The 18,469-nt window shown below is 47.6% G+C and overlaps 1 protein-coding gene across 4 annotated transcripts in view; it reads left to right on the forward strand.

The window, feature by feature from the left end:
• NTRK3 (neurotrophic receptor tyrosine kinase 3) overlaps positions 1-18,469 on the forward strand; it is a 223,671-nt gene that overhangs the window by 175,837 nt on the left and 29,365 nt on the right. For all 4 annotated transcript variants that reach the window (XM_080396202.1, XM_080396201.1, XM_080396199.1 and 1 more), the window contains 3 exons: positions 4,994-5,124; positions 9,198-9,370; positions 15,020-15,263. In XM_080396202.1, the coding sequence (XP_080252328.1) occupies positions 4,994-5,124; positions 9,198-9,370; positions 15,020-15,263 (548 nt within the window). The remainder of the gene's footprint in view (positions 1-4,993; positions 5,125-9,197; positions 9,371-15,019; positions 15,264-18,469) is intronic.

An 18,469-nucleotide genomic window follows, 5' to 3' on the forward strand; every position in this document is an offset into this window, starting at 1 on the left:
AAGAGTCTTAGGACAGGAAACCCACTAGAAATACAGCAATCAGACAGACCGCTGCTCGGGAGTTGGAAAGAAGGAGATGTGAAGAATTAATTTCAGACCTGGTGTAAATGGTTTCGCTTAAGAAGTAGTTTTGCATTTTGCTATAACTTAAGTACTGGCGCTGCTGACGGTTTACTCTGTTTGGAGTTTGATTTGTCCATTTACCTCCCACTGTAGTCATCTGTGTCCAAACTCAATCATGTGCATCCAGATTTCAAAAGTATTATCAAGCCATGTTTTTTAGGATGCTGGCTGTGATGGGAATCTGCAATGCAGAATTTGCAGTGTCACTGAACCCACCTCTTCTTCATCTGACCCCCAAGGACTGATTTGGAAATGAGATAATAATTGGAAAATTAGATTCATGAAATGTGCCCATGCAGCTTCCTGATTTCTGCTCATGTGATGGAAATGTGGTGGTTATTAGAAAAAGGATGTTTTCATTGCACACAGTCTGTTAGCACCCCTATATGCTCTACTTGGGATTTGGCGGTTGAGCGAGGTTCTTTTTTTGCCTTGACCTTGTCACAAGCAAGAGAGATTCTGCAAGATGAGTGTAAAAGATGGGTGAAGAGTCATTGAATCAGTGATTTAAGAAAAAAAGTTGTGGCTTTTCCAGGCTCTGTCCCACGGACCAGTGCAGAAGTGACCCATCAGGACATGGTAGATTGATGTACGAGAAAAGCAGAATTAATCTTGTTCCCTATTCTACTTCCCCTGTACCCGATAGCTGTGCTGGGTTCGCAAGGTTAGCAAACCAGAATATGTTTGTGTCAAGGAGAGGAGCAGACAAGACTAAGGGACACATGGGAGTGAACATGGGGAGGAAGAAGTTGCCGTTTGTAGACAGCCACTTTTCTACGTGCACTTTAAGCACAGATACAGTCAGCCATCATGCAAAATGTTCAGAGGAGGTTAGTTAAGATCCCATTGCAGATCCAGAGCTACAATCCTTCTGCCTTGGCTCTTCTAGAGAAAAGGAAAGCTTTCTGCTCTGGAGACGATTTGTAAAGGTGAGTGCAGTGTCCCAGCCTACCCTCTGGTTAATGCTCTAGTTTATCCACGTGCTGCCATCGTTGAACTGAAGTCACGGGCCATTTCCAGCCAGCTGCAGGTCAGGTGTTTTCTGATGTGGTTCATGTGTTGTTCAGAACAGCAGTGAAAGCAAGAGCTTGAAACATGTTCTCCATGTGTTAAACCTTGATGGACAAGAAGGAAGGTGGGGGATCTGCCCAACTCTCCTTCTGCATCATGCAGCAACATAGTAATCCCCAAATGAGGGTGCAAGACGCTTAATTGAAAACTGGAATTACTTCAGTGTTGTGTGTTCACATCCTTCCCGTAGATAGAGCGTGGCCTTGAATGAGTTCCTATCATGCAGTCAAGTCTGGTTATTTTCTTGTCAGGTCTTGCTGTGGCTCCTGCATGGGTTCTTCTTTTGAATTATCTTGTTGGCTTGTTTTTATAAGTTAATGGTACAGGGAGGAGGGAAAAAAAAAAAAAAAAAAAGTGTGGTCCTTATGGGAAGACATTTTGCATACACCTTGTCGGCAGGGCTGACTGCAACACAGCCGAGACAGATTAGCATACCACCGCCTGCCTAAAACAAATAAACACCAGCTGTTTATCAGACAGGGCTCAGCTTTCTCCAGGAGGAGGTAAACAGATTTATGCAGATGAACCTCCCAAGTGCCCTTGCAGCACAGCATCTTTCATGGCTACTCGGCCTTCCTTATGAGTTACAGCCAGGACAGATGAGGGAAGAGATGCAAGGTTAGCACAATAACACAGCCATCCGCACAGTGCCGTGGCGGTTTGTCATTGCTTTATGTTTAAAACCCATATTTAATAGGAATGTAGAATTAATCATAGTGCTGATCTCACTGTGAATGGAAGAACTTGACGTAAACTTCAGTATTTTAGGCCTATAGCATGTGAAAAAGCAATTTATTATAACTCACTTATTATTCCATTTGTGCCTAAAATACTGTGAAGCAAAATTTATGGCCATTCGAGGTTGAGAGAAATTGTGATCAGCAAAAGTACTTTTCTGACTCTACAGTAAGATTGTCCAGTTGCTGTCAAACTGCTTAACTTCATGAACCTTTTATTTTTATAAACATCCACGTTTACTTTAAATCCAGCAGTGCTATGTGAGCCCACTACCTCAAAAGGATTGCTCCTCCCTCGGTTCAACTCTGTCTGCTACAGTGTCTCCTTTAGTTCTTCATATAAATTTTCCCTGAAGCTTCTCAGGTGACCCTAACAACTTGCTGCAAAATCTGGTCTTGAAGACAGATGGGATATTACTTTAATAATGTAGACATAATTACACAGTCTGGATGCCAGCTCTCAGAAACGTCTGACCAGTTATTAAGATGTTGGGAGGAAAAATTGTGAGCTGAAAATTTTGGGCAAGAGCCTGGGGAGTTCAGAAAGAGAGGTTTGCTTCAGTTCTCGTAAGAGTGTTACCTCTTAACTCACAAAAAGCGTAAATAATGTCAAACAGTATTGCTGGTTATTCTGAGCTCATTTCTTTTTTAACTTTGTCTCACACCAAATGGAGCAATCAGCTTACAATTGCTACATTTCTGTTGGGATTCTGAGTTTTTTTAAAGTGTCCTTGGGCTCCATTTAATACTAGATCATTTCCCCACAGCTTTCTCGACTGCTGCTGTTCAGGAGACCAAGAATGCAAATACATGGTTTGTCAAGACAGTAAATCCTAGGTACTGTAGTGATGAGTGCTACAGAAGTGCTTGCCAAGAGAAAGAGGAAAAAACCCTTTTCCTCTACTCTATTAAGTAAATTGGTGCCATTTGAGCTTTTCTTAGATTAGGACTTTCCTCACCCAAGCGCATCACTTAACATTTCAACACGTAATGTTTCAGATTTCTCAAGGTACTCCTTAAACACTCAACTAAACCAGGTAGAGAAGACAAAGTCTGCATGTGATTTGTTCTCCCTGGCTGTCACTGCAGATTTTAAACCAAAGTAATTTTGGACATGCCTACCATCCTGTGCCTTAATGTTACTAATATTAATATCGGTAACTAACAGTTTTCAGTCTATTGAACAATTAATGAAAAGGTCAACAGGAATTCTCTGTAGAGGCATCACTCATTACAAGGCCCATTGCTTATGCAATCTCGCAGCATCCATCTTCCCAAACAAGCAAAAGGGCCGGAGATGGCAGCTTCTGAAACCTGCCTGTGAGCTGCTGATTAAAAAGCTTAATTGTGTGATAGTCTTCCAATCCATTGGCTTTTTGATGCATGAAGTGGTACCTATGTTGCTGTGGAGCATACGCTCCCTTGGGTCCATACAGGTGCCTACTCAGGCACCTGGGTGGCAGGAGCTGGTGGCAGGTTGCGATTGCTGTCAGTGATGCTTTCCTGCAGCCAGCTGGGAACCCGGTGTTAGTCCCGTCCACCTGTACTCCATCACTCTGTCCAGCACTCCATCTGCAGTGCCCCAAGGGAAAGGAGTCTGAGCTAAGGGGTGCATACCTGTACAGCTCCTGAGGCACATGGAAGAGATGGGAAAGACTCAAAGGCTGTCCGGTTTGTGAGCAAACAGATGCAAGGCCAAGTTATAATTGCCCCAGAATAGGAGTGGAAAGAGGGCACTGTCCCATCTAATGCCTCTTGAAGAGACTTCTGATGCATCAGCTTTTGCTCACCAAGCACTGGAGAAGAGTGTGTAGCTCTCACTGCCCTGCCATGACCATCAGGTTGAAGCTGGGGGTGGTCTGTGCTACCACAGTTCTCAAGGGAGACAGTAAACTCTAGTGAAGGGCAGTTTAGATGAAGTTTTGGGCACTGTGCCTCCAGAAAATGCTATGGTGGCTGTGCATCTCTGGCTGCTTCCACAGTTAATTTTGGGCATTAAAAAAAGCCCCTTTGTATTGCCAGAGGAGCTGTATGGGTGTTATGACACCAGAAATGTTCTTGGAGATCTGGCAGCAAGTAGCTGTGCTCTAGTGTGCCCAAAAGAGAATATGGAGACCCCTAAGCTCTCCCAGTGACCAGTGGCATTTAATCTTGGTGCAGCATTTGTGGATATCCTGCTAGTCGCTCACCTACTGTAGATGCCCAGTACCTGGGCAGATCTAGCCCTTATGAATGACCCTCTTAGCTGAGCAGGCCAATCTTCATAGGCCTCTGTACCTTTATTAAATTAATAGCTATTGCTCTTTTGTTTCTTCCTGAAACCTCAGTTGCTATTCTCTGTCAGTCCTCGCCATCCTAAATGTCAGTGGAAAGGATCATTGAAACTAATGAGTTCAGTTTGTCTGTTGTGCCAGTGACTTTATCCTGGGATGACCTTGTTTCTGAGGGAACGGTGGTGTAGGAGATGGCTGCAGGGTCAGGGCTTTGCGAGAGGCAGCACTCGGTGATTCCAACTGGATCCTGCCTGTGCCCTAAGGTGCATGGGGGTCAGTGGTCCTCCCCCCCTTGGGAATGCTTTGACTTGCCAAAGTTCAGCCTCAAAAATCTGCCTGAGTTTCAGTTTAGAGTGATCCCGACTGAAATGCAAAACTCAACAGGACCTTCTAATCTTGCCTGGCCTGGCGTCGGAAGTATGTGACCTTTGCTATGCCTCACAGGAGATGAATTATTTCCAGGATCATTCCAAAGAGATTCAGGTCTTTGTGGCAGATTTTGCCCCAAAGGTTCCTCTCCCTGAGGACAAGCTTGCCGCAAGCTTGTAGTGAGAATGGGATAAACCTCAAATACTTTCCTCCCAGATGTTTTGCATGAGACTAGCTCCATCCCAGAGATGGCTGCATTCCGTGGGTGGGTAAAAAGATCCCTGTAGATATTTTTGCAAAGCAATTTCAGATCCTTTGCAGCTTGCTAGAAAATTGAATTAGTTGTTTTCCATTCCCTGAATTAACCCTGATTCATTCTTCCCTCAACTCTCTTCCCTCTTCCTCCCCTCCCTCCAACAGATGTCCAGCATATTAAGAGGAGAGACATCGTTTTGAAGAGGGAACTGGGAGAAGGTGCCTTTGGGAAGGTGTTCTTGGCCGAGTGTTACAACCTCAGCCCCACCAACGACAAAATGCTGGTGGCAGTGAAGGTAAATCCCAAGGGCAAATTCCAGAGAGTAGGGCAGGGGCTGGCCGGCGGAGCGAGGCTGGATGAGCCTGCGTGGGAAAGGGAAGCAGGGGAGGGCTGGGGGCCAGGGGTGGAAATTTATCTGACGCCGGAGATTGTGGTAAATCCACTTAGTCACGCAAAGTTTCAGTGTTTCGCTTCAAGGTTGTCTATTCTCACCAATGCCAAAGCCTCTTTTCCTGCTGACACAACCAGGAGACAGACAGGGAGGAGAAGCTGGTCTGGAAGCTGTAAGCTCCCGTGCAGCTACAGCAGCACAGCGTGGAGTCCACTTTCCTCCATGAGGGACCAGGGCCCTTCTCTTTCTGGATTTTATTCCTTTGTGGAAAATGCAGAAGCTGAAACAAGGGCCTCAGCAAAAATGAGCACTCAAAAGCTAAGCACAACTAACCAATTTGCTGGGATCAATTTGCTGCAAGATGGGCAAAGCAACTCAGCTCGGCTGCACTCAGCTCCTGCTTGCTTAGCCACAAATTCCTCCTGTTTTGGTGATTGTGAGCCAACAAAAAATCAGCTTGGCTTGTGCTGTGCTGTTTGCATCCCTGTGAGAGTCCTCATGTGAGCTGTGCCACATCAGTGTGGCTCTGGGTAGAGGACACCACTCAGTGCAGAAATGGGCTGTCCTCTCAAGTGGCACCAGTTGGCAGGCACACGTAGTCTAATCCCTGGGAGTTAATCGATGCCTCCTAAATTCTTGGAAGAAGATCTACATTTGAACTGGTGCTTTACAAGGAGAAAGGTTCCAGCACTCTCTCCAGGATGCTGGAGACAGCCGGTTACTTGAGAGTTGTTTTAATCATTGACAGTTCAAGCCTTTTTTTAGCTCATTTGCCCCCTTATGCTCTGGCCATGAACTGCAGGATTGCACCTTTCACCTTGAGACTGGTTAAAGCCGAGCTAGCACAGCTACCCATATGATTAATTGCCTGATTACATGGCTGGTACTTGCCTATCAGTGTCAGCCATCCCTTATGTGATCCTGTCTCTCAAGTCTCTTCTGAGTTTCATTTGCATGTAGGCAGAAACAGCATCCAAACTTGTTTCTGTTAATTGCTACTATGAGCTTATGTCTCCAGAGTGCCTTTCATCCTGCAAGATCATACAGATCCAGCTTTGGAGCAGGGCCTTGAAATCTGGCTTCTTGCCAGCTCCGAGAAAGGGTCAGGAGAAAAATCCCTCTAATTTGGGCCACTTTATAAATCTTGGGGAGGTGGGGGGTGGGGGGGGTGGGAGGAAAAAAGTAAAGGCTTTACATATTAAGTTGAGATTTGGCTGTATTTCCTGAAGATCTCATGCTCCCTATGGAGGCTGAGAACTACCTCCCCAGTCTCTGCAGCTCAGGGCAGCAGCAGGACACGCTGGTGAAGGCAGCTGAGTCCGCAGCCCAAAGTCTGCCTCTGCTCTGCTCCCAGGGCCAAAGAAAGTGGCTGTGTTACTCGGTTAAATGGACTCAGATTTTCAGCAGATCTAAAGGTTGCAGCCCCGCAGATAAGCTGAGTTTTGATGTGATGGCATGGACAAGCTTCCTGTTTTATTCAGCTTGCTTCTAAAAACATCCTAAGAAATGCATGAAAACTATGTTCAGCAAAGAGTGTTGAGGTTACAAAGTCAAGTACTAGAAAAGCTGGAGGAGCTGCTGTTCAGGGCATGTCCTCTAAACGCAGATTTTTCATTTCTCTATGGGCTGCTCCATTGTGATGATCACTCCTGTGTGTGAGAGCTCCTGAGATGTGAGCGTGCTGTTTTTCACAGCCTCCCAGCAAGGTGCTGGGGTTGCATCATCCCCGTTTTGCAGAGGGCAGATGGAGAAGCAGGGAAACTGAAAGGATCCACTTAGGTGGAGGATGGAGTTACTGACCTGCCTTTCCAGCCCTACGGACAACAGGTACCAGACCCACATTGAACCCTGCTGCAGCAATAAACACGTGGTGCTTGGGCAGACCTGGCACTGATGCCGTGTGAGAGGGCATTTCCTAGGTAATGTTGCAACAACTGACACCTCGTGACAACAGCTGCAACCTGCAGATGCCGAGTGTCTTGCCAGATGTCACGCAGGAATTGTGTGATGGAGGCACAGATACAATGCACCCCAAACCTTCCTAGGAGAGGCAGTTCAGTGGTTTTGCTGAAGTATCCCTTTTCTTTCTCTGGTCCTGGTTTTCTTTCCTTGTTCTACCACTTCCAGCTCCCCTTTCCCTCATTTCTAAATGCTTGGCTGTTGCAACCTTAATAATGTTAGGTTTTTAATATTTTGTGTGTGTGTGTGTGTGATATTTACAAACTTCCAGTCCTAACACCTTGTAGAAATGATTGTGTGTGAAGGAGAGGAAACCTAAACTCACTGCAGCTTGAAATATTACATGCAGGAAAAACAGGGAGAAAGAGTGATGGGGGAGGGGATTCCTTTCCTGGGGAAAAATAAGGTAGCATCTACATTATGAAGATATTAAATGACTAAAAGTAATAGTGTGCCTGAGATAAGGATGGATGCTTTGCCATCTGCACCGTGTAGCTAACATCCATCTAAATACCTCTAGTCAAGCTATCCCAGAGGACATAGCATTAAAATAAAATTATGCCATGTGACTGGCAGTTTGGGGGCAGAAGAAGGAGATGAGTCTGTGTCCTAAGGCTTGGGTGAAAGCCTCAGAGCAGATCTGCTCCAAGGGGGAAAAGCACCTGCTCTGGAGGACGCCCTGCTGCGCTGTGCCTGGCGTTGCATCCAGCAGTGCCGGGACCCGCCGGGGGTGTGCTACCAGCCTGCTCGGCCCCTTCCTTTCTGCACAGCTTTCTGATGCTGAACGTCCCTTTTTGCACATAAATTGGAGCCTGCACATGCTGACGCCACCTCTCCCATCCGCACGGGGAGATTGAAGGCATGGGGAAGAAGGGGCAGGTGTATTTGTGTGTAGGTAAGGGGAGAGACACCTAGCGTCCCCCACCACTGAGGGGGAACCAGTGTGCATCAGATTGAATCTGGATGTAACTGGAACAAGTTGTCTTGAATCCTTTTCGACTCCTGTTAGGCTGCACAGTTAAAGCCAGAACTGGTACTAAACAGTCCTGGCATGTGGAGGATGGGGAGAATGAAACCAACATGCAGCAACTCAAAACCAGAATTGCTTCTTCATTTCCTTAAATGTTTTCAAAGACCGTGCTGATTCTCCTGGCCATCCCATCTCATCAAATGTTCTGGACTTCAACTATTTTACTAAATGCCATCCCTCGGTACCCTGGGATGACAACACACTGCTCTCAAACTAGCTCTGCGATGCAACTGCACAATAACACATGGACGAGCCAGAGTCCAACCCTGCGGAACTCTCCCCAGTCACCGGCTGCACCCACAGCAACATCTTCATAGCAACCCTGTGACGTCGGGCCGGTCCACACAGCCTGGAGCCTGCAAGCTCCCCTGCAACGGCAAAGTGGTGTGCTCAAATGTGGAAGATGAGATATTCTCAGTAAGGATACCGATTTCAGCATCAGTCTGCCAGGGGAGCTGTTATAAACAGCAGGGAATAAAAACATGATTTTAAAAATTATGAGAAAAGACTTGACAGTGTCCTTCTTCAGAGGCAGTTTGAAAAATCCACACAATAACTGCACAGCCAGGCAAATCCATCTTTTGAATAAAGGCAGTGTAGTCAGCTATTTCAAAATAAAAGACAGATAGCAAGGACTGGCTGGCTCAGGAATTTAATAATAATAAGATATGAAGCCATTCACCCCTAGGTCACCAGTACAAATCCTGCCCAAGCTGGGAATAATTGGAAGCTATTACCCTCTGAGGCATGTTTGCTGCTGCCTTGGAAATGAGTTGGGGAATCTGCTGGGCTGGTAACAACACGAACGAAACGCTGAAGTGGTGCCACCAGCACCTACCACCAGCCTTCCCAGTGCAACTGGTGCAAGTGGTGGCAGTGGTTTGTCTCCCCTCTTTTCCTCACCGGTTCTTCTGCGATGCTGCGGCCTATTTGTTCCAGCTTTGCCCTGACCTGAGCCCACCCTGTCCGTATGTGTCCCTTCTTTCAGGCGCTGAAGGACCCCACCTTGGCAGCCCGCAAGGATTTCCAGAGGGAGGCAGAGCTGCTCACCAACCTGCAGCATGAGCACATCGTCAAGTTTTATGGCGTGTGTGGTGATGGTGACCCGCTCATCATGGTCTTTGAGTACATGAAGCATGGTGACCTGAACAAATTCCTGAGGTATGTGCGAAGGAGGGCACAGGAGATACTGTACAGCTGCTCTGCAGCCTCAGTGTGGCTTGTTATGCATGTGGCTTGTTACATATGGTGCACTTGTGGTGCACCGGTGACACCATTACTGCAGGGATGCTGGTGAGCTGAGTAATGATGGCCAGCTGTTCCAAGGACAGCTTCTAGGAGATGATGGTCCTCACCAGATTTGGTGCTTTATTAGCCCTGTTCCAGCATTTCCTCTTAGATAGTCCCAGGGACAGTCCCTGTGAGCTATCGAAACCAGACTTCTCCCACTCCAGTGAGTTTGAAGCTGCAGAAAGTGTGACTGCAATCCCTCCTTGCCCTGGGTGGGTAGAAGGACATGAAGCCATGGCTGTCAGCAGCTCCAAGTCCCATACACCCAGCAAAGCCATGCCCTGCTGAAGCAGGAAGGCCGCTTGTCACCACTCCCCATGTCACCCAGTGCCTGGTTCAACAGCACAGGAATCAAAGTACTCTTCTGAGAAATTTGCTGGAGCCCTTGGTATAATTGGTATTCTGGGCATTTACTGATCTCTAGTTCTCATTCCTATATTCAGAAAAGACCTGAGAAACATTGGAAGGGTCTCGGGTGGTGCCTGCGGAGTCCATCCCTGGTCCTTGCTCCCTAAGCCTCATCAGACAGAGTTCCTGACTGAGATACAGAATAGCCTAACCTGTGGCACCACGCTACTCAAGAAGCCAGGCGAGGCCCGACAAAGTGCTGTAATTGCCTTCCCTGCCTCTAGAGAGATGCAAATTGCCGGAGTGTCTCCCCCCTCCCCAATCATCACTCAGCCATTTCATCAGTGCGACACAGATCATTTGTGTGCCCTGAATCCGCCAGCGCTGAGGGGCAGGGAGCAACCGTGGGAGGATGTTTGTGGTGCTGTTCTCCCACGATACAGAAATTACGCTCCGAAACATGCGTGCAAGTGGAGTGGTACTTACCTCTTGAAATAATTAGTAGCTTTATTTCCCAGTATTTAGAAAATTGGACCCTTGGTATTTTCCTGTTTTGACTGCTAAGTGTGAACAAGTTTGCAGCAGGAACAAGACGCTTGAGCACAGCAGGTCTAGACCTGGCGTTGGGATACACTTGATTTTTTTCCCACCATCACAGTCTGTTTCTGACCAGGTAATACAGGTCCTTCCCTGAGGTCTTTATTTCTGAGCGATCAGCTATACCACAAGAGCTATGGGGAAGAACCCCAGAGGTTTCTTCTTTCCTCTGCCAAGCAGTGCCAGCCTGCCTGCAGCTCCCATGGGGCATTCGCAGGGCAGTGGCTGGGCTGGGAACATCCCTGCACTGGTTTCCCTCCTTATTTTGTCATAGTTGTAGGTAGATTGAATACGATTTTATAGCTCAGACCCTGTCTCAGGCTCTGGGTAGTTGTCACCCTTGGCAAGGTAGGACAAGTGAAGGCTGATGCTATGCTAGCTTTGCAGAGCTCCTCAGACCCACATTCAAGGGGGAGCAACCTTGCTTACTCTAAGAGCCTCTCTCCTGGCACGCTGTCTTGCAGGGACTCAGTGCCCCCCTAGCAGCAGTGGATTAAGCTCTGCCTGCAGGCATGAAAGCCGTGCATTGGGCTGAAATGGTGTTTAGTGCAGGCTGGAGATGCAGCATTAAGGACAGAGCCTTGGCCTCGTGACTGGAGCGTGAGAAGCTGTGTTCCTGAAGTGCTTCACAAAGAAAAGCAGAAAATTGACCCATCTTTTTTCCTGGCAGAATCAGCAACTTTCTTCTCCTTGGAGGAGATAGACATTACAGCTGAGGCATAGCCTCCTTCACTGCTCTAGTTCACCGTCCAAACCACGCTGTCTTGCTGTCTCAGAGAGATCTCTTGTGCCCACTGCCAATGCCTTGTGGAATTGTTTCACGCAACAGTGTGCTCCTAAGGCTGATATCATGCTGGAGCCATGGACCCCCTCACCCCCATGTCCCAACACTGCCTTGGGACTTATCTGAGAAACAGTCTGGCCTCCCAGAGCCTGTCCTGGTGTCACTGGAGAAGAAAGATCCTTGTTGTATTATCTTTGGCCTTTATGACGGAAAAGATATTTTCCAGATGTGTGGTCCCTGGGATTGCAGCCTCTCATCTTCCGGCTGCATTTAGCTGCCAGCTTCTCCTTTGCGTGCAGCTATGAGGCAAGCAGCTATGAGCTCCCTTCTCTGCATGTTGGTGTGTGATAGGCGGTGAAATCCCTTTGTGTCCCAAAGGAAGCTGGCTTTTGGGACAAGGGTGCATATAGCCAGCAAACGGGTACTCAAAACGCCTAAGAGAGCGTATAAAAAAAAGCCTTGGGCTTTGTTTGTCAGGTCAGATATCTGCTCGTGGGAAACTCTGGGGGACAGGGGCTGCCAGGGGGCCAGAGAGGGTTGGTGGTGCAGGAGTGCCTGGCATCCTTCAGCAAGCAGCTTTTATTGCGGCATGGTTCACCAGCCCACAGCAGGAGAGGGGAGCTCGCAGGCTCTGGAGGCCAGGGACACCGGGAGTCTGTAGGAGACACTCAGACGGACTTTTCCCAATTGTAACTGCAGAAATTGGAGAAGTGGTAAAACAGAAGAGGTTTGCTTTAGACCCAGTTTCCTTGAGAAAAGCACAATAAATAAATCCCCCTAAGTGTTGTTAGATCTTTGTGTGCTTCCCAGAGAAGGGAATTTTACTGGTTTGTAAAATGAACTGGTGTGGCAAGGGGAAGCACTAGGATCAAGACCTACCAGCTGGATTAGAGGTGGCATGTATCGGGATGGCTCCACATGCCTCCCAGGGCCCTGGCGTGTAAGATCATTGCTAGTGGTGCAGCAACTTACTCTGCTGTCTGCACCGGGGGAGTCTGCAAGCATGGTGTCGGCGCTAATAGAAACGTGATAGTGAAAAGATCCTGCCGTGGAGAAACAGGGGCATGCTCTCCAGGGAGCGTGGTGTCCCTAGGGCTGGTGCACACAGGGGCTGAAGGCTGCCTGTAGGTTGTGTGTGTGGCAAGGCTGGGTGCTCCTTGGCACACAGACCCACTGCTCGGGAGTCTGCAGCAACTGCCTTCTCCCTCTGCTCACCACCTATGTTCATTGCTTCCTCCTTTTCCTTCCATCACTGGCTTTTTAGTGTTTGTTTTCTGTCTGTGACGGTAGCAGGTTTGAAGTAGGGATATTTGAACATTGCCATTACAGACCATCTTTGCAGTCTATAGTAAGTTGTTGTCATTTGCTGTTAACTCAGACAGGCAATAGATGTTGTTAGAAAAGTTGCAAAGTTCTGATGTTTCTGTGTCAGCCCTTCCAGTGAAGCAGCCCCACAGTCAGACTGTCTTGGGACAGAAAGAGGAATGTCAGCAGAGGAAGCCAGAGGGGTGATTTTCTTCCCCACATTGACAAAAGCCTCCATGACTCCATAATGGAAAAAAACCCCAAGAGTTCTTTAACAGGAGATCCACCCAATTTTATAGCCTCTCCATAAAACCGAATAAACCCCTTCCCCCAAGAAAAGATGGGCAGGCCCTTCTCATATTCTCTGTAGGCTTCTTGACACAACTAAATGTAATAATATCCTTCCTGTTAATCTCATAAATGTGTTGATACTTCGTTCTTCTGGACTATAATCATGTAGGATGGAGAAAGGGGGGAGAAAGAAGTGTATGTACTATATAGGACATACCGAGCTGTGCCCTATATAGTAGGATGTACAAAGAGCCAGTGAAATAAAGGCGTCGGCTGGCTATTTTTTAAACATCGCCTGTTCCTTTCAGACACACATTTCTTTGGAGCCCATTACTGTATTTGGAAAAGCTGGCAGTAATGAGATAGTAATATATCCTTCATTTCTCACCTAGGAATGTTTACCTTTGATGACAACAGGTATCAACTGCAGCTAAATATGGTGTAACTGCAAGGCATGACTGGTACAAACTGTTCGCCACAGTTTTAGAAGCTATTGTTTGTCCTGCTTTGCTGTTTTTAGCTACCCTGCTCAGTCCTGGCTCAGCTTCACCTGCTGTCAACGTCTGTTGTCACCACCAGGTAATTTCCTGGGGTAAACCCATCTGTGGGCTGTTTAAATAAGACATCGAGCAGTCATTTCTGCATACGCTCTTCTACAGCTTCTCCTTGCCCTCAGCAGTTCTACCAGCGTGATGCTGCTCCCACCATGTCCAAGATGCCTCCGGCAGCCCCAGCCCTGCTGCCCACAGTGCTGCTCCCAGCCAGCTCATCCCACATTCACTGCAGCATCACCCACTCATGGCTCACAAAAAACCACTCCTGGCTCCCAAGCGCTCATTTCTGGAGTTCCTCTCCTCTTCCAGCTGTCCCTTCTACCAGGAGGGACCTTCAGAGCCATGTTCCCAGTGGTAGGGCAGCAGGAGGTAGCTGAAGAGGGGGGCATTTGAAAAACTATCAGTTGAACCCCAAACACCTGGGTGCTAATCCCTTTGGGGCATCCTCAAGTCCAACAGAGCAGTCAGGGAACAGAGATGAAGGAGGGAAACAGTTTGGATCTTGTTGTGTACTGTTCAGTCCCATGTCAAGAAGGAGGGAAATCTCTGTATGTGCAGTTTCAATTTGCTGCCTCTCTCTGGGGTTATTGCTGATGACAGGGGTGAAATGCCAAGAATCGTTTCAAAGAGAGCAGTATGAAAGCCTCAAAGGAAATACTGTACTGCAGTCTTAGTCACAAGGAGGAAGGTCACAGCAAAATCTCTTGCTTTTCCCTAAATACGAGGGCTTTTGTTATTCCACCTTCACACAGGCTACCACAGGGTGAGCTCTACCGGGGGAAGAGACATCACAGAGGGAGTACGGCAAAGACAGGCTGGGTACACAGCCAGGAAGGGTACTAAAAAGGGGACAGGACAGGAATGAGACTGACCTTAAGTCCTGCATTTACAATGCACTTGGTTCAGCAAACTGTTTCCTTTTGTTGCTCAGGATGTTCTCTGCATCTGCGGACATCCAGGTCTAACCTTTGCACCTGTACTCGTGCCTTCACAGTTCACGGTACCTGTGTTACATCTGGGATAGCTTATGGTACAAAAGGTATTCTCCAGCCACGAAGCTGCTGGTGTTCCTCTGAAACCTTTTCTATGATCTCTGGCTGTATTGATATCAATCAGGGGGTGGCTGGTTGGTCATACAGTGTTTGGAGGAAATAGAGGAGGTTGGTTGGAACTAATAAAGATACTAAGTAGCAAGAATATGATGGCTGTGGAAGAAAAGGGGGTGATATCTCTTCCTTTGGGAAGGTTTACAAGGTGTAAGAATTAACTGGAGCAAATGTAAATATCTGGAGCCTCATTAGTTTTGCATAGGTCTTGCCAGAGAAGAATGTCCAAGTTGCATCAAGCCAATGTTCCCTCTGTCTTGGCAGTCTGTCTCCACCTGTAGCTGTAAGAAGTTGTTTGCAGCAGAATAAGGATAGGATAAGGATATATGGTACCCACTCACACCCCGAATGTTCCCCCAACCTCCTGTTCTCTTAAGCTTTTCTTTTTTTCTTTCCACTGGAGCTGTGTGTGCATCCTCACAGTGCAGCTGGGGGCTAGTCCCCACCCCAGCAGGAACAGCGACAGTGTGGGATTCCTGTCTCCTGCTCACTTTTGAGACCCAACTCTATGCTTTTTGCTTCTTCCTCCCTATAGGGCACATGGCCCAGATGCTATGATCCTCGTGGATGGGCAGCCGCGACAAGCCAAAGGGGAGCTAGGGCTATCTCAGATGCTCCACATCGCTAGCCAGATCGCCTCTGGAATGGTGTACCTTGCCTCCCAGCACTTTGTCCATAGAGACCTGGCCACCAGGAACTGCTTGGTCGGAGCCAACCTGCTGGTGAAGATTGGAGACTTTGGGATGTCAAGAGATGTCTACAGCACTGATTACTACAGGGTAAGGCAGCTCCAGCGCAGTCTGATGCTCAGAGCAAAGGGAGACTAGGAAATGTTACAGTAAATCAGTTTTTGGAGCTCTTGGGCTCACTCACTTGGTTCTTCCCTCACTGAAACATGCACACAGGTGTTGATCAGGCATCCCTGAGTCCTTATTCCTTTTCAGTCCTGGGCATGCTTGTAGCTCAGACATCCATACAGATGCCTACACACAGAGCTCTCTGTGATACCCCAGCACACAGTCACACGCTTTGGGATGGCTCTGAAGTCACCCCATTCTTTCCTCCTATTTTTTCTCCCTCTTATTTGAAGACCTTGATAAATTAAAAGTAATCCAAAGAGATGACAAAGACTACAGACCGTGACCTCTGGTGTTAGATTAAAGAAACTTAATACAGGGACCTAGAGAAAAGGCAACTGAATGACTGACTGATAAGTGCCTAAGATGTGGAAGAGGAAATAATAGGCAATTTGGGTTCAACCTCAATACATTTTTTTCCAGCAGGGTCATCATTTAGACAAAGGAATAATTTGTCAGAGGTAGGTTGCTGAGGGTCTGTCATTAAAGAAGTTCAGGAAGCAACTAGATAAAAATGCCTGGGTTTAGTGCAGAGGCTAATCCTGCACTCGTCTCTGGGGACAGACTCAATGACTCAGAAATGCCTTTCCAGCCTTTTCTGCTGTGATTTGTGCTCGCACTGTCCCCTTGTCTTGCACACTCCCTTTGTACCTGTCTGCACGGCCCTATGTGCCTGGGATGGCAGCCTCCCTGGGGGGGACAGCCTGTTTCTCACCCTTCCTCATCTACAGGAGCATCTGTGATGTGCAGAGCGTTTGAAGCACACTGGAGCAGGCATTTGTTGCTGGGCCATCCACCAGCAGGGAAGGGCTTTTCAGGCAAAGGAGCAGTGGTTTCTAGCTTGATGCTTGGACTAAGGCGGGTTTACTTCTTGTTGCAACATGGATGTTTGGCTTTGAGGATGATTTCTATCAGCTACCCTAGAAAGGGTTGACCTGAGGTCTTGATCTGATTCAGAAGGTTTTCTTTATAAGATAGGCAGCTGTCAAGTGGAGTTAGTTACTGTGTTGGGGAGGAGGAAAAATGTAACCAGATTTCTGCTGAGACATATCACATCTCCCAGCCCAGGACACTGGCTTATCACTAAGTTTAATTACTAGGGAGGGAACCAATCTTCACTTTGCAGCACAAGAGCCCATGTTGGGAAAAGATCTCGGTGCAGTTACTGGGCAGTGATGAGGGAATAGAGGTGGCTATGACCCCATCACTGATGAAACTTCAGGAAGGAGACAGTAAGAAAGAGCCCAGGGGAGGATGAGAAGCAGCCCACACCATCACCCATGCTCTTGCCTGCCTCCTTTCCTTCAGCTGTGTTAGATCTACCCCAGCCACAGTCAGTGTCAGACCGCTTCAGACAATCCCAGCCAAGCTTGTTCTCCTGCAGCACTGAGAGCTCTCTGTGCAATGGGAGAATTTGCTGCTGCTAACATGTGAAGGCTGGGAGGGGGCCCCAAAAAGTGAGAACTGATATGATCTCTACAGTCTAGTTTTTTGTTGTGGGCGTTCTTGTCCTCTCTGTGGTGGTGTGTTGTAGACCTCATCCTGTGTGTGCAAAACACTTTGCTGAGGATTGCTCCGTGGTATCTCGTGCAGTGTTGTAAGGCTTTTTAGTGAATTTTTCTCTGCTAACACAAATTGCCATGTGTGACCAAAGTAGTAACTGGTTGTCACCTGTTTACCAGAGCAAGAGCTGAGCTGCAGACCAGCACAGCCTGTTGTTCTTAGTTGATTTTCCTTTGTCTGTTTTCATTGACTTTTTGTACTTCTGAAACCCTTGATCAGTTAGACTGTGGTCTGCATGCATGGAGGCTTTTTCTCCAAAAGTCCAAAAAAGGGTCCTAGCATAATAAGGTTCTGATTGCCCAAATTTACATTGGTGGCAGGAGGGGCAGAGGGTTTATATGACTTGCCCAAGGCCAAAGCAGAATTCGGTGGCGGAGCTGGGCAGCCCACCCAGGCTGTATATCCCCCCCCAGCAAAAAGCAGGGGCCAAGTGCCCTTCATCCCTTCTCCAGCCACAACCCAACCACACTCCTCCCAGCACAGGAGAAGAACCCAAACAGGTTCATTTCTCAATCTCCTTCTCTAATCACGACCTTGTGGGACATGTTTACCAGGAGAGCACATGGAGCTGATCACGTTATTCAGCTTCATGGCTATGTGACAGTCTCTGTCCTTCCCCATGCACCCCTGTCTCGTACCTGTCCTCTTCTCTCCCTGTGCCTTTGCACGGAACTGCTGCATTCGTTCTCTGCAAGAACTGCTGTAAAATTTGGTGTCTCTGGACTGGGAAATCTATTTGGTTTCTGTGTGGCAACCTGCACTTCTAAGTTCCCTATGAACAAGAGCAATCAAGCCTTTGAGCAGAAACCTGCTTGTGACACTAATGAAGCCACATGGGGCTCATGTGAATTGACTGTGTTAGACTTGTAACTCTGGTATCTAGAAGCAGCATTTGCTTTCTCCTGCAAATCTAGGTGAGAAAAACTATATAGCTTTGCAACAGTTGTGCATTTGTGCTCTGTCTTCCTCACAATCTTAATTCCTAACATCCCCATTCCTTGCATGAAAACTGGCTCTTCAAGGCTCCTGAGACAATCCCTTAAGTGCACAGGCCTATCATAAAATTCACCAAGGTATCCTAAGTGAGGGCTTTTGAATGGATATAGACAGAGAGCAAAGGAGCCCAAGTGCAAGAACCAAACTGCTCCTGGGTCTCACCTGTGTAAGATGGAGATGTGGCTGAAGAGTTGAACTTTGGAACTCTTTGGTGTTGTCCACGGTTATATCTGCAGCCTGCCCGGTGAAATTCCCAAGTCCGATTCTCAGTGTTTGTGCACAGCAGCTTTCCCCTGCTGACAGCCTGCCATTCCCACCAGTAGGACCTGGAGCAAAGTTCTGCTTCAGGTGATTTCTAGAAAATATCATGTGGTGTATCTAAGCTGCAGCCTAGGGAAAATACTATAATTTGTCATTTTCTGGGAACACAGTGAAGGATTCCACCTCAAAGCTGAGACAAAGTGACAGGTCTGGAGCTCTCTGCAAGCAGACTCACTTCAGTCCACTGGGTCCCCGTGTTTGCTCTTGCCCAGGCCCCATGAGCATGGATAACTGGGCACGTGGATATG

This window comes from Falco punctatus (assembly GCF_963210335.1).
Source record: "Falco punctatus genome assembly, chromosome: 7".
Taxonomy (NCBI): domain Eukaryota; kingdom Metazoa; phylum Chordata; class Aves; order Falconiformes; family Falconidae; genus Falco; species Falco punctatus.